Here is a 15,954-nt window from a genome sequence, read left to right on the forward strand (position 1 = left end):
CTGAAAATCATCTTGGAGGATACAGTGAGCTCCAACAGTATTGGGATAGTGAGACACGTTTTGTTGTTTTGGCTCTGTACTCCAGCACTTTTGATACACCCATGCTAACCATTACAACAACAGAGGAGGTTAGCATTTGGGGGGGGGTATGATATTTGTGCGTCTAACTCACTCATCATTATTCACGATTCATTCAGGATTACCCGTAATAAATGGTGGCATCCATATTAATGTAGAAGAGTTTGGAAACGTATTATATTTTCTTATTTACAATAAAAGTGACTCCAAAAATGTCAAAACTTAATTTCTATTGGGCACAAAAACTGTTAAATAGAAAATGTGCCTACTCTGATGTTGGCACGTAGGCCAACAGCAGGCAGATACAGTGGGGGTAGGCTGTGCTGGTAGGCTAGTCTACATGAGATTATTATCAAATCCAATTGTATTTGTCACATGCAACAGGTGTAGGTAGTCCTTACAGTGAAATGCTGACTTACAACCCCCCAGAAAAAAAGAGAGATACAAATAATAAATCATTAAAGAGCAGCAGTAAAATAAGAATGGGAGGAACTTTCTTTCCTAAAATAATGCATAAAAATGCTTTTGTCACTTCTCGATTAAACTACTACAATGCTCTACTTTCCGGCTACCCGGATAAAGCACTAAATACACTTCAGTTCGTGCTAAACAGATGCTAGAATCTTGACTAGAACCCAAAAATGTGATCATATTACTCCAGTGCTAGCCTCTCTACACTGGCTTCCTGTTAAGGCAAGGGCTGATTTCAACATTTTACTGCTAACCTACAAAGCATTACATGAACTTGCTCCTACCCATCTTTACGATATGGTCCTGCCGTACATACCTACACGTACGCTACGGTCACAAGACGCAGGCCTCCTTATTGTCTGTAGAATTTCTAAGCAAACAGCTAGAGGCAGGACTTTCTCCTATAGAGCTAAATTTTTATGGAATGGTCTGGCTATCCATGTGAGAGACGCAGACTCGGTCTCAACCTTAAAGTCTTTATTGAAGACTCATCTCTTCAGTAGTGCCTAGACTGAGTGTCGTCTGGCCCAGGAGTGTGAAGGTGAACGGCAAGGCACTGAAACCGGTTCCCCTCTCTCCACTGGTATTCTCTGCCTCTGACGCTATTTCGGGGGCTGAGTCACTGGCTTACTGGTGCTCTTCCATGCTGTCCCTAGGAGGGGTGCGTCACTTGAGTGGGTTGAGTCACTGACGTGATCTTCCTGTCTGGGTTGGTGACCCCCCTTGGGTTGTGCGGTGGCGGAGATCTTTGTGGGCTATACTCGGCCTTGTCTCAGGATGGTAAGTTGGTGGTTGAAGGTATCCCTCTAGGGGTGTGGGGGCTGTGCATTGGCAAAGTGGGTAGAGTTTTATCCTGCCATGTTGGCCCTGTCCGGGTGTAAAGTCGGGGCCACAGTGTCACCCGACCCCTCCTGTCTCAGACTCCAGGAATTATACTGCAATAGTTTGTGTCGGGGTGCTCGGGTCAGTCTGTTATATCTGGAGTATTTCACCGGTCTTATCCGGTGTCTTGTGTGAATTTAAGCATGCTCTCTCTAGTTCTCTCTCTCGGAGGACCTGAGCCCAAGGACCATGGCTCAGGACTACCTGGCATGATGACTCCTTGCTGTCCCCAGTCCACCTGGACGTGCTGCTGCTATGGAACCCTGACCTGTTCACCGGACGTGCTACCTGTCCCAGACCTGCTGTTTTCAACTCTCTAGAGACAACAGGAGCGGTAGAGATGCTCTGAATGATCTGCTATGAAAAGCCAACTGAAATTTACTCCTGAGGTGCTGACCTGTTGCACCCTTGACAACTACTGTGATTATTATTATTTGACCCTGCTGGTCATTTATGAACATTTGAACATCTTGGCCATGTTCTGTTATAAACTCCACCCGGCACAGCCAGAAGAGGACTGGCCATCCCTCAGAGCCTGGATCCTCTCTTGGTTTCTTCCTGGGTTCCTGCCTTTCTAGTGAGTTTTTCCAAGCCACCGTGTTTCTACACCTGCATTGCTTGCAGTTTGGGGTTTTAGGCTGGGTTTCTGTACAGCACTTTGTGACATCGGCTGATGTATAAAAAAAGGGCTTTATAAATACATTTGGTTGACAAATGTTTCTGGCCATTTTGAGCCTGTAATAGAACCCACAAATGCTGATGCTCAACTAGTCTGAAGGCCAGTTGTACTGCCTCTAACTTCTTTGGGAACAGGGGGCAGTATTGAGTAGCTGGTCTGTCATAATATAATAGAGAGGGTAGATCTAGCTGGTCTGTCACAATAGGGTAGTGAAGATAGAACTACTGTCTCTATTATAATATGACAGACCAGCTAGATCTACTGTCTCTATTATAATATGACAAACCAGCTAGATCTACTGTCTCTATTATAATATGACAAACCAGCTAGATCTACTGTCTCTTATATGATGACAGACCAGCTAGATCTACTGTCTCTATTATATTATGACAGACCAGCTAGATCTACTGTCTCTATTGTATTATGACCGACCAGCTAGATCTACTGTCTCTATTATAATATGACAGACCAGCTAGATCTACTGTCTCTATTATAATATGACAGACCAGCTAGATCTACTGTCTCTATTGTATTATGACAGACCAGCTAGATCTGGTTAGGTCAGAGTGTGACATGGGTAATGTGTGTTTTTGTCTCATTCTAGGGTGATCGTACTGTCAAGAGGTTTTCGTAGATTTATGTTTTTTTTTTCTTCATCTAGGTGTTTATGTTGGTCTATGGTTGCCTAGATTGGTTCTCAAAAGGTGATGGTTGCTGAATAAAAGTCATGTTTCCAGCCACAAAAGTAATTTACAACATTACCAATGTCTACACTGCATTTCTGATCAATTTGATGATGTTTTAAAATGGACCCCCCAAAAAATTTATTGTGTTTCTTTCAAAAACAAAAACTGACTGCGGGAATGTCTACCAGAGCTGTTGCCAGATAATGTAATAATTTCTCTACCATAATGGGAATGTAATTCTGATTTGAAAGTTGATAAAGTAGGTAACCCCACTTTTGAGAAAATGGCCCTTGAATGTTTTTGTACACCTACTGGAGAGCTCTTCTTTGTCTACACCTATTCAGCATCATTCACACCCTCTTAAGCCGTAGCCCCATCTGTCTCTTTAAGGATTCACATGTGAAGCCATGTGCTATACAGAGTGAGTAGTGTAGTAATCAACCATAGATGTCAATACTGAAAGCGGTGAAAGTAGTAGCCTGCCTATATCCTAACCTGACTTTGGTGCAGGTCCTGCTGTTCACATGACTCTCTCTGGTAAACACATACTATATCAAATCAATGTTTATTTGTCACATGCACAGGATACAGAAGTTGTAAATGGTACAGTGAAACGGTTACTTGCATATTTGCATAGTAGCAATATCACAAATAGAAAGTGTCCAGATAAATATATTGTACAAATATTTTTTTATATGATGCTTACCCAGACACATTCTACATTTCTGGGTCATGTGACAGAGGCCAGGCACTACTACTAGGCACTACTTCTTTTACCTTTATTGTGCACTAACAGCTAAAATACATGCATACGGTTTTAGTCATTTCAGTTTACATTGAAAGCGCTTTTTCATCACAAAAATGAATTTAAAAAATTGAAATAACACCATTTGAACCCCCCACCCCCAAGGATTACAATTTCTGAAAATTCCCTGTTGTACCTGATGTCCTTCATTTGTGAGGATGGTCTGTTTCTCCTCAGAAGGAGCCACTTCAAACTTCTTAATGAACTCACAGTCCTCGGCAGAGATCATCTGGCCCCTGAGACAAACACAGCATGATAATTACAATACTACTTCACATTAGTCCTCTCAAATATAACATGCTTCTATCAAATCCTATCACCTCTGACAGAGAAAACACAATGTAATAGAAATGATTACATTCATATTCCTCCCCTGAAAGGGAGACAAGGTACACAGTATGATTGATGACTATTAAAACACTTGAGTCTAACCAGCATAATAAACAAATTCCCATGAAAACCCAGCAATGTTTTTCAGACCATGAGACATCCCAAAAACCAGTCTCTAACAAAAACATCTGCACGTACATGTCAGTGGTTTTGCTCTACAACCCCCACAAGCGTCACGGGACTCGTTTGAAGTTTCCCCGGAACCAGTTAAAAAAGAAGATTAATGGAAGTATATATGGATGTAGTTTAGTGTCAAAAAAAGGTGGTTACATACAGTACCAGCCAAAAGTTGACACACCTACTCATTCAATGGTTTTTTATTATGTTTTACTATGTTCACTATTATTCTACAATGTAGAAGACAAAAACTAATGAAATAACACATGGAATCATGCAGTAACCAAAAGTGTTAAATCAAAATAGATCTTTACTTTAAGACATGAAGTTCAGTCAATCTGGAAAATTTCAAGAAACGTGAAAGTGAAACTATCAAAGAGCAATGCAACTGGATCTCATGACGACCACCACAGAAAGGGAAGACCCAGAGTTACCTCTGCTGCAAAGGATAACTTCACTGGAGTTAACTGCTCTCCAGAGGGTAGTGAGGTCTGCACAACGCATCACCGGGGGCAAACTACCTGCCCACTAGGACACCTACAGCACCTGATGTCACAGGAAGGCCAAAAAGATCATCAAGGACAACAACCACCCGAGCCACTGCCTGTTCACCCCACTATCATCCAGAAGGCGAGGTCAAAGCTGGGACTGAGAGACAGAAGCTGTTTTTCAATCTCAAGGCCAGACTGTTAAACAGCCATCACTAACATCGAGAGGCTGCTGCCAACATACTGACTCAACTCTCTGTCTCAAGGCCATCAGACTGTTAAACAGCCATCACTAACATTGAGAGGCTGCTGCCAACATACTGACTCAAATATCTAGCCACTTTAATAATTAAAAATGGGATGTAATAAACATAATCACGAGTCACTTTAAACAATGCCACTAATACATTTTTACATATCCTACATTACTCAACTCATATGTATATACTGTACTCTATACCATCTACTGCATCTTGCCTATGCTCCACGGCCATCGCTCATCCATATATTTATATGTACATATTCTTATTCATCCCTTTACATGTGTGTGTATAAGGTAATTGCTGTGAATTTGTTGGATTACGTGTTAGATATTAGTGCATTATCTGAACTAGAAGCACAAGCATTGCTACACTCACATTAACATCTGCTAACCATGTGTATGTGACCAATATAATTTTATTTTATTGCAGCCCAAATAAATGCTTCAGAGTTCAAGTAACAGACATCTCAACATTAATTGTTCAGAGGAGACTGTGTGAAATCAGGCCTTCATGGTCAAATTGCTGCAAAGAAACCACTACAAAAGGACACCAATAAGAAGAGACTTGCTTGGGCCAAAACAAACACAAGCAATGGACATTAGACTGGTGAAAATCTGTTCTTTGGTAAATTTAGAGATTTTTGGATCCAACCACCGTGTCTTTGTGAGAAGCAGAATAGGTGAACGGATTATCTCCGCACATATGGTTCCCACCATGAAGCATGGAAGAGGTGTGACGGTGATTTGCTGGTGACACTGTCGGTGATTTACATAGAATTCAAGGCATGCTTAACCAGCATGGCTACCACAGCATTCTGCAGCAATACGCCAATGACCAATGAGAGTGATTGAGTGCTGCATCAGATGACCTGGCCTCCACAATCACTTGACCTCAACCCAATTGAGATGGTTTGGGATGAGTTGGACCGCAGAGTGAAGGAAAAGCAGCCAACAAGTGTTCAGCATACAGAAGTCGGGAAGTTTACACACACTTAGGTTGGAGTCATTAAAACTCGTTTTTCAACCACTCCACAAATTTCTTGTTAACAAACTATAGTTTTGTCAAGTCGGTTAGGACATCTACTTTGTGCATGACAAGTCATTTTTCCAACAACTGTTTACAGACAGATTATTTCACTGTATCACAAACTGTATCACAATTCCAGTGGGTCAGAAGTTTACATACACTAAGTTGACAGTGCCTTTAAACAGCTTGGAAAATTCCAGAAATTGATGTTATGGCTTTAGAAGCTTCTGATTGATTCACATGATGTCAATTAGCCTATTGGAGGTGTACCTGTGGATGCATTTCAAGGCCTACCTTCAAACTCAGTACTTCTTTGCTTGACATCATGGGAAAATCAAAATAAATCAGCAAAGACCTAATAAATAAAAAAATTGTCGACCTCCACAAGTCTGGTTCATCTTTCGGAGCAATTTCCAAAACGCCTGAAGGTACCACTTTCATCTGTACAAACAATAGTACGCAAGTATAAACACCATGGGACCACGCAGCCGTCATACCGCTCAGTAAGGAGATGCGTTCTGTCTCCTAGAGATGAACACATGTTCAGCTGTCTTCCATTGTCAAGGTGGCCAACCAACCTGAAAGGCCACTCAGCAAGGAAGAAGCCACTGCTCCAAAAACGCCATAAAAGGTGCAAGGTGGCCAACCATAATCCAGGAGAGTTACTGGGTGTGCAAGGTGGCCAACCATCCTTCAGGAGAGTTACTGGGGTGCAAGGTGGCCAACCATCCTCCAGGAGAGATACTGGGGGTGCAAGGTGGCCAACCATCCTCCATGAGAGTTACTGGGGGTGCAAGGTGGCCAACCATCCTCCATGAGAGTTACTGGGGGTGCAAGGTGGCCAACCATCCTCCATGAGAGTTACTGGGGGTGCAAGGTGGCCAACCATCCTCCATGAGAGTTACTGGGGGTGCAAGGTGGCCAACCATCCTCCAGGAGAGATACTGGGGTGCAAGGTGGCCAACCATCCTTCAGGAAAGTTACTTGGGGTGCAAGGTGGCCAACCATCCTCCAGGAGAGTTACTGGGGGTGCAAGGTGGCCAACCATCCTCCAGGAGAGTTACTGGGGGTGCAAGGTGGCCAACCATCCTCCAGGAGAGTTACTGGGGGTGCAAGGTGGCCAACCATCCTCCAGGAGAGTTACTGGGGGTGCAAGGTGGCCAACCATCCTCCAGGAGAGTTACTGGGGGTGCAAGGTGGCCAACCATCCTCCAGGAGAGTTACTGGGGGTGCAAGGTGGCCAACCATCCTCCAGGAGAGTTACTGGGGGTGCAAGGTGGCCAACCATCCTTCAGGAAAGTTACTTGGGGTGCAAGGTGGCCAACCATCCTCCAGGGGAGTCCAGGAGAGATACTGGGTGGGCAGGATTTCACTCCAATCCTGCTCAAACACACCACATTGCAAAAATCAAAAACCTGAACACCCAGTATCTCTCCAGCTGGAAGGTTGACGGACCACATGTGTTTCATACAGTAGCCTATGAGCGCAGTATTTTACTTTGCGGGGGGTTACTTGTGCAAGTGCAAGTGCAAGTGCCTTGCTCAAGGACACGACGGCAGGAAATATAATATATGGGATCAGAGATCAGCAGTCTTCCATTGTCAAGACCAGTGATAACAATGGTTACTTTGTGAAGTGGTTGCTTTTATCATACGACACAATTTTCAATAAAAGTAAAACAAAAATCTGTCATACTTGTCCGAAGGCTAATAAAGTTCAATGTTAAGCTCTGGTCTGATCTATTATGGGATGTCAGGGTCTTTTGACTTCTCGATTTAACAGTAAGTTCCTAATTACAGAGAGAGCTTCTTATCCAAAGCTGACATTCACACTGGAAATACCACACATACCAGTCAGCACTATACAACCTGGTTCCATTTCTCAAGTCCGTGATTATGTTACTGAGACCACTAAGGCCCTCGACAGCCTGAAGTAGAAGGTCTGAGTTAGAAATCTACAGAAAAGGAACTAACATTCACAAGGCATTGAGTCACAGAACAGAGAACCAAAGAAAACCCATCTGCGACTTTTGACTTCAGTATGTAGGACCTAAAGACCAGAATTCAAAGACATTCAAAGAAATCATAGGCCTAGAGTCTTATAGACAACTTATGAGGAAGATACATGGTGACAGGAGGATGAAGAGGATGATGACGAAGGTGTACTTACTGCAGGTATGACTGCCAGTTGACCTTGTTGGCTCTGACCTCCGCAGCCTTGGCAGCGATGATGTTAGTGGGTACTGCAGCATCCACCGCCCCGCGGATATCCATCCTGATACACCTGTTCAATACCACTCTGGACTACAATAAATAATTCCCTGGAGGGAGAAAGGGAGGGTTACCAATGAATAATAAACCATCACAAATCAACAAGTCCTCCTAAACATTGATTTGGCAACATGCTACATTGCTCATAATAGCCCAACTGTTGGTGAGAGCAGTTTGTTAAAGCATAGGCTATTAATTATGGTGCCAGTCAGGAATTCATGGCCAACTCTGCAGACAGATCCTCATTTTTTCCATCAGCTACCTTGATGCTTTCAAGACAACTTGGAACCTCTGATTTAAAATGTACGTAGGTTTTTGCGTAAAGCGTCCCATTGATCGAATCTGATATTTTTCTAGTTGGAAACTCGGGCCTCATCTTTCTACAAAGAGTTTACAAGTCAGAAATGTCCAGGGCCATACTACAAATTAACAGTTCACATTTAGTTTCCCAGTCTAAAAATGTCATCATTGTGCACATTTTCTCTTAATGGATGTGCAGCCATAGAAATAAAATGAATAGAACAGGCGTCCCCATTCAAGTCAATGATGGCATAATGGGTGGACTGGCAGTAATTGCAAGTGTACCCATAGGAGCAAAGAAGGAAGGAAATTCCTTAAAAGTAACCCCATCAGTAAATTCATTAAGTTAACATATCAATATGTGCTGCGATTTGTTGTTGTGACAAGATGGAGTACAGCTACGACCGGGCTCAATAGGAGCATACCGAGCTCAATTGGAGCATACCGAGCTCAATTGGAGCATACCGAGCTCAATAGGAAGAGTGATTCATTGTGAAAAAGACAGAATATCTACATTTTTTAAATTTTATTTTACCTTTATTTAACTAGGCAAGTCAAATTCTTATTTTCAATGATGGCCTAGGAACAGTGGGTTAACTGCCTGTTCAGGGGCAGAACGACAGATTTGTACCTTGTCAGCTCGGGGGTTTGAACTTGCAACCTTCCGGTTGCTAGTCAAAAGTCTGTCATACTTGTCCGAAGGACAAATATTTGGACAAAATATTTGGAAACCATATGGTTTGGGGTACAAATATACATTAAAGACGACAATATTATGCAAAGTTAGTATTGATCATATTGAACAATATTTCTTTATTTCCATTTCCATTCTGTATAGAGGGAGTTGTGTTGCTGCACCCTTTAAGCCAATCTGAGATGAAGATCAAATTTACTCAAATGGACTGAACAAAAACGCATGTTGGTCCCATGTTTCGTCAGCTGAAATAAAATAATAATAAAATATTATACCAGACATTTTCTGTATGCACAAAAAGCTTCCCTCAAATTCTGTGTACACATTTCTGTACACATTGTGACAAGAGCGCCCCATGGTGCAGTGGGGTTATGGTATGGGGAGGTATTAGCTACGGACAAGGAACACAATTTCATTTTAAATCGATGGCAATTTGAAAGCACACTTTTCAATGACGTTCTTATTTAAAACCAAAATGTTCCATATAAACAAACATCTTATTACCTCATTTTGTGCACAAATTTGTTTACATCTTTACTAATAGTGAACGCACAACATTCCAACTATTTCTTCAGACTAAGTTTGAGGCTATTTTTCTATGAAAGTAAATAAGTAATATTACGAGTAAAGTAGGAATCCCAGGATTAAATATGCGATAAGATATGTTTCAAGAAACATGTATATATTTGGCCTGGTGAAGAGGTTTTATGTGCTGAAGCTGATAGAATTTTTTACGAGTCGTCACCGTCCGAGACAGAGTAAAAATGTAAACACTACAAGACCAGTCTGAAGTACTACAACACTGGATTTAGGTATTGGCAGGTAAGAATGTCTATTTCACCAGCTACATTGGTGGGTGGTCAGTTTGCAAGGCTCTTTTTATGGCAGTTTTGTAGTAGTGGCTTCTTCCTTGCTGAGCGGCCTTTCAGGTTATGTTGATATAGGACTCGTTTTACTGTGGATATTGATACTTTTGTACCCGTTTCCTCCAGCATCTTCACAAGGTCCTTTGCTGTTGTTCTGGGATTGATTTGCACTTTTCGAACCAAAGTACATTAATCTCTAGGAGACAGAATGTGTCTCCTTCCTTAGCGGTATGACGGCTGTGTGGTCCCATGGTGTTTATACTTGCGTACTATTGTTTGTACAGATGAACATGGTACCTTCAGGCGTTTGGAAATTGCTCCCAAAGGATGAACCAGACTTGTGGAGGACTACAATTTTTTTTCTGAGGTCTTGGCTGATTTCTTTTGATTTTCCCATGATGTCAAGCAGAGGCACCGAGTTTGACGGTAGGCCTTGAAATACATCCACAGGTATCCCACCAATAATGAGAATTTGCCTATCAGAAGCTTCTAAAGCCATGGCATAATTTCCTGGAATTTTCCAAGCTGTTTAAAGGCACAGTCAACTTAGTGTATGTAAACTTCTGACCCACAGGAATTGTGATACAGTGATTTATAAGTGAAATAATCTGTCTGTAAACAATTGTTGGAAAAATTACTTAGGACATCTACTTTGTGCATGACACAACAGCCTTGCCAAAACTAGTTTGTTAACAAGAAATTTGTGGAGTGGTTGAAAAAACTAGTGTTAATGACTCCAACCTAAGTGTATGTAAACTTCCGACTTCAACTTTAAGTTAGTCTAATTTTGTTCACAAGCTAGGTTGTTTTTCAACGTTAGTTTGAGTCTGCTGCTTCAACTGATAGCAAAGAAATGCCTAGTCAGATGTAAACACATATCTAGATTGAGTTGTGCGCTTCTGATCAGTAGCTGTGTGGTTGGGGTCAGTGTCTAAACTACAGTTGTTGCATGTGAAAAACTGAAAGAAGTGCAATGAGAAGTGATTGGGTAAAATATGAAGCAAGTGAATGAAGATTGTTTTGCTCTATCCAATCAGAGCAGCAGGATCAACGTACAGCCCCCCTTCTCTTCACAGACAGGCAAACTAGCCAGTGGTTATTTAGAGCAAGGGGGACAATCCTGAGAAGGACAAAGTTCAGTCCGAAACAGATTTTTTTTTTTTATGGGAATTCTGTCACGCTAAGCGTTGTCTCCCATCGAGGCACATGTTGCTTGGCAACAGTTGTCCTGGCAACAGTTGCCTTGGCAGGCCTGCTCCCTCCATGGCTAAAGCCAGTGTGAGAAACACATTGCTAAAACACAGATTCATGGTAGAGTTGTTAGACAAAGCAAGGGAAGTGAACTTCAAAACTAGATGTAGTTTTATTGGAATGTCCAGTGGTTGTTGGTAAGTTATGAATCGGCTAGCTTCTGACATGACTTACTAAATCTATAATGAAAGCAGATGATGGGTTACTAAAACAGCTCTATTGACAGAAGAAGCTATTCTTAATTTGTTTTCAGCAAAGAAGTAGAAGATCGTTGGGAAAGTGGTCAAAAATTACATTTGTTTACATAGTTAGAAAATGTTGTTGATGCAGTTACTAAAACATCTGCAAAGTTTGATCAGTACCGGATAATTCTGTTCTGGTTTCTTGAATAGCAGGGAAGTCGACCATGTCATACCCTCTGACCACTTTTCCAACAACTTAGACAAAAAGTTAGTGGGATCCTGGGTGGCGCAGCGGTCTAAGGCATTGCGTCGCAGTGCTAGAGGAGTCACTACAGACCCAGGTTATATCACAACCAGCTGTGATCGAGAGTCGTCCAGGTTAGGGGAGGGTTTGGCAAGGGTAGGCCATCATTGTAAATAAGATTTGTTCAACTGACTTGCCTAGTTAAATAAAAGGTTAAATAAAACAAAAGTAGTTGATTTGCGTCAAAGGTTTCATTGTTGTATTTACAGCGAATGGAAGTGATTGTTACAATTGGGCCTTTAGAATGCTGAGGAAATCCCATGAAAATGGATGGAGGACAAAAAGGCCAAAAAGTTTGATTTAACCAGACCTACAAACATGCAAACATCCTACAAACACCGTCTCCAAGTCAATAGTGAAGAGGCGATTCCGGGATGCTGGCCTTCTAGGCAGAGTTGCAAAGAAAAAGCCATATCTGTCCAGTGTCTGATATTTTGCCCATCTTAATCTTTTATTTTTATTGGCCAGTCTGAGATATGGCTTTTTCTTTGCAACTCTACACTGTATTTCTGATCAATTTTATGTTATTTTAATGGACAAAAAGGTTGATTTTCTTTCAAAAACAAGGACATTTGTAAGTGACCCCAAACTTTTTAACAGTAGTTTGTGTGTGTGTACATATATTAGCGTAGCTGACCATTCATCACATCATGAAATGGTTCATGACCATTCATCACATCATGAAATGGTTCATGACCATTCATCACATCATGAAATGGTTCATGACCATCCATCCTAGTGTTCTTATTCTATGCCAACTACAATGCATCGTTCTACTACATCCAAAGGTGTGTTCGTAAATTCAATCCGAAGTGCCAGAGACCACTCAGAGTGAGCTCTGGGAAACGACTGGGAAACTGTTTACATTTCAACTGATTGGAATGTTAACAAGTGTAGCACTTCCAAGTTTCCTTGAACGCGGCATGAGCTAACGCTTGCCAGTAGGTTTGCCAGGCAACTCAGGACATAAGTAACGTTAGCTAGCTAATTTAGCCAATGCAATATGATTCATGTTGCTGGTGCAGTCACGTCGACTAGCCGACTAAACACAATCGTGGAGTTCAGTTGGCTTGTCATTGACAAAACATGAGCTGTAACGTTATAATTTGGCTAAATCGAGAGCAATTGTCAACAAATCCCGAGATAAATATAGTAAGCGTTGTTACTGAATTGGATTGAGTCGTTTCTCGACAACTACGATAACTGGCTAATGTCAATACTATGGTGCAAGTCAGAACCATATACAGTATAACGGTTAGCTTTATGATTCTGGAGCAGGCTAGCTTAGTTAAGTCATCAACGTAAATATAATGTACCGACAATACACAACCTAGAATCTCAAAGAAACATTACAATACTGTCTTCCCACCACTGACACAACCAAAATAAAGCATTAATTAACTGTCTTTTAAAAGCAAAATACCATTAACATCACCTACCTGTCAGCTGACAAACTATAAGACGACGTCACGAGAAACCTATCATGTGATGGTGTCGTGCACGTCACGAGCCAGTAGGAAGCGGCTTCTTTTTTTTTTTCTTCTTCTATGAGTTTAATGGCGTACTACAACCCAAAAAGTTGTGCTGCCGCCACCAATTGGATAGGGCTAAACCCCCCTCCCCCAAAATATTTTTTTTTATCCATAGGTAATAGTGAAACTAACTTAATCCACCCCCCAAAATAATACATTGCCAAAACAAACAAAACTCCAACTTCTTCCTTCTTTTAATTATTCACATCTCCCTTCTCAGGCTCTAGGACCCGAGAGGGTGGTACGGCTTGTGCCACTATTCCGTTGAACTTCTTTGCTGAGAAATCTTTCAGCACCAGAAACCGCCCCACCCCGCCACATCCACTATTTTTTCTACCTTCCTGGACCTTCTCTCCACCTCGGCAGTGCCATTAATTACCACAGCTATAAATAAAGGCTACAAAGTCCACCTTCTTAACCTTTACAATGTCAGGATCCTGCTGGTGAAAGGAAACCCCTGCACCCTGCAGTGCAGGCATATCCACCATCACGGACTCTTCTGGTATACCATTCAAACCCTCATCCCTTTTCACAGCTGCTGCATATGAAATTATCTGTACAACCCTGACTTTGGCCACCTCAGTCTCTTTCACCCTTGTGGGGCATTCGAAAGACGCGGCCTTATGGTTTGCAACATGTCATATATTTACCACTTTTATAACACATAATATGATATTTTTCCACAACTTGGACAACTCGGCTTCTCCCTTCTGCAAACACTTGATACATGACCAACAACGTTATAATGATCACACTGCATTGGTCTTGGGATAAATGCTCTGACTCTGTAGTTAATATACCCTAACTGCACTTGAGAGACTCCATATCAAAAACAAAAGAGCAGATAGACTCTTCACTTTGTCACCATTCACCACACGATTCATCCGACGTGCTTCAATCACTACAGGAATATTTTTTATCTCTTCAAAATGGACTTCCCATGAGACGCCAGATATAATCCCCTTTGAGACACAGACGACGCTTCAAATTTATCAAATTTATCAAATCGGTTAAGTCACAACGCACGTTCCTTCTGATCCGCAGAAGCACAAAAAAATCCAAACAAGCCCGCCTCTCGTGATCCTCATGGCCTTCTCTCCACCCAGTTTGGATAACTCAAATGGTTTCTTCCAGATTGGTACTCTGCTCAGCTGCTCCTCATTAACAAACCGTACTCCTACTAGATACGAAGGGACATTCTCATCACTAAACACTACTGTGCTCCGTTTTCCATTCTTTTGGAGAATACTCCAATTCTCTTTGATTCTACCGCCATTGTATTCAGAATCAAATCAAATCAAATGTTATTGGTTACATACACATGGTTAGCAGATGTTAATGTAACGAAATGCTTCTGCTTCTTGTTCCGACAGTGCAGTAATATCTAACAAGTAATCTAACAATTCCCCAACAACTACTTCATTCCCACAAACCTAAAAGTGTGAATGAGAATATGCACATGTAAATATATGGATGAGTGATGGCTGAGCGGCATTGGCAAAGTGCAATTTATGGTATAAAATACAGTATATACATATAATATGAGTAATATAAGATATGTAAACATTATTAAAGTGGCATTGTTTAAAGGGACTAGTGATCCATTTATTAAAGTGGCCAGTGATTGGGTCTCAATGTAGGCAGCAGCCACTCAATGTTAGTGGTGGCTGTTTAACAGTCTGATGGCCTTGAGATGGAAGCTGTTTTTCAGTCTCTCGGCCCCAGCTTTTATGAACCTGTACTGACCTCACCTTCTGGATGATAGCGGGGTGAACAGGCAGTGGCTCAGGTGGTTGTTGTCCTTGATGATCTTTTTGGCCTTCCTGTGACATGGGTGGTGTAGGTGTTATGTAGGGCAGGTAGTTTGCCCCCGGTGATGCATTGTGCAGACCGCACCACCCTCTGGAGAGCCTTGCGCTTGAGGTCGGTGCAGTTGCCATACCAGGCTGTGATACTGCCAGATAGGATGCTCTCGATTTCGCATCTGGGTTTTCGGTGAAACATTCCCACAGCTTCCTGAGGTTGAAGGTGCTGTTGCGCTTTCTTCACCACACTGTCTGTGTGGGTGGACCATTTCAGGTTGTCTGTGATGTGTACGCAGAGGAACTTAAAACTGTCCACCTTCACCACACTGTCTGTGTGGGTGGACCATTTCAGTTTTTCTGTGATGTGTACGCAGAGGAACCTAAAACTGTCCACCTTCACCACACGGTCTGTGTGGGTGGACCATTTCAGTTTTTCTGTGACGTGTACGCAGAGGAACTTACTTGATGATTGAGTTGGAGGCGTGCATGGCCATGCAGTCGTGGGTGAACAGGGAATACAAGAGGGTGCTGAGCATGTGAAAAACTATTCCTAAATTGTTAATTTTCTCAAAATCTATAGGCACAACCTATATTCTAGCAAATGTCTTAAGTATACTAAACAAAAAATAAATGCAACAATTTCATTGGTTACAGTTGAAATGAGGAAATCAGTCAATTTAAATAAATTATTTAGACCCCTAATCAATGGATTTCACATGGACTGGGAACACAGATATGCATCTGTTGGTCACAGATACATTACCAAAGAAAAATGAGCCTCACAATGGGCCTCAGGATCTCTTTACGGTATCTCTGTGCATTCAAACTACCATCAATGAAATACAATTGTGCTCGTTGTCCATAG

At 41.8% G+C, this 15,954-nt stretch overlaps 1 protein-coding gene across 2 annotated transcripts in view; it reads right to left on the bottom strand.

Moving 5' to 3' along the window:
• LOC109880601 (V-type proton ATPase subunit H) overlaps positions 1 to 13,291 on the bottom strand; it is a 76,973-nt gene extending 63,682 nt beyond the window's left edge. For both annotated transcript variants that reach the window (XM_031810441.1, XM_031810439.1), the window contains exons 1-3: positions 13,192 to 13,291; positions 8,055 to 8,205; positions 3,738 to 3,837 (exon numbers count right to left, since the gene is read on the bottom strand). In XM_031810441.1, coding sequence (XP_031666301.1) covers positions 3,738 to 3,837; positions 8,055 to 8,158 — 204 coding nt within the window. In that variant the 5' untranslated portion in view covers positions 8,159 to 8,205; positions 13,192 to 13,291. The remainder of the gene's footprint in view (positions 1 to 3,737; positions 3,838 to 8,054; positions 8,206 to 13,191) is intronic.
• Positions 13,292 to 15,954: the final 2,663 nt, after the last annotated feature.

Source organism: Oncorhynchus kisutch, linkage group LG30 (assembly GCF_002021735.2).
Source record: "Oncorhynchus kisutch isolate 150728-3 linkage group LG30, Okis_V2, whole genome shotgun sequence".
In the NCBI taxonomy this organism is placed as follows: domain Eukaryota; kingdom Metazoa; phylum Chordata; class Actinopteri; order Salmoniformes; family Salmonidae; genus Oncorhynchus; species Oncorhynchus kisutch.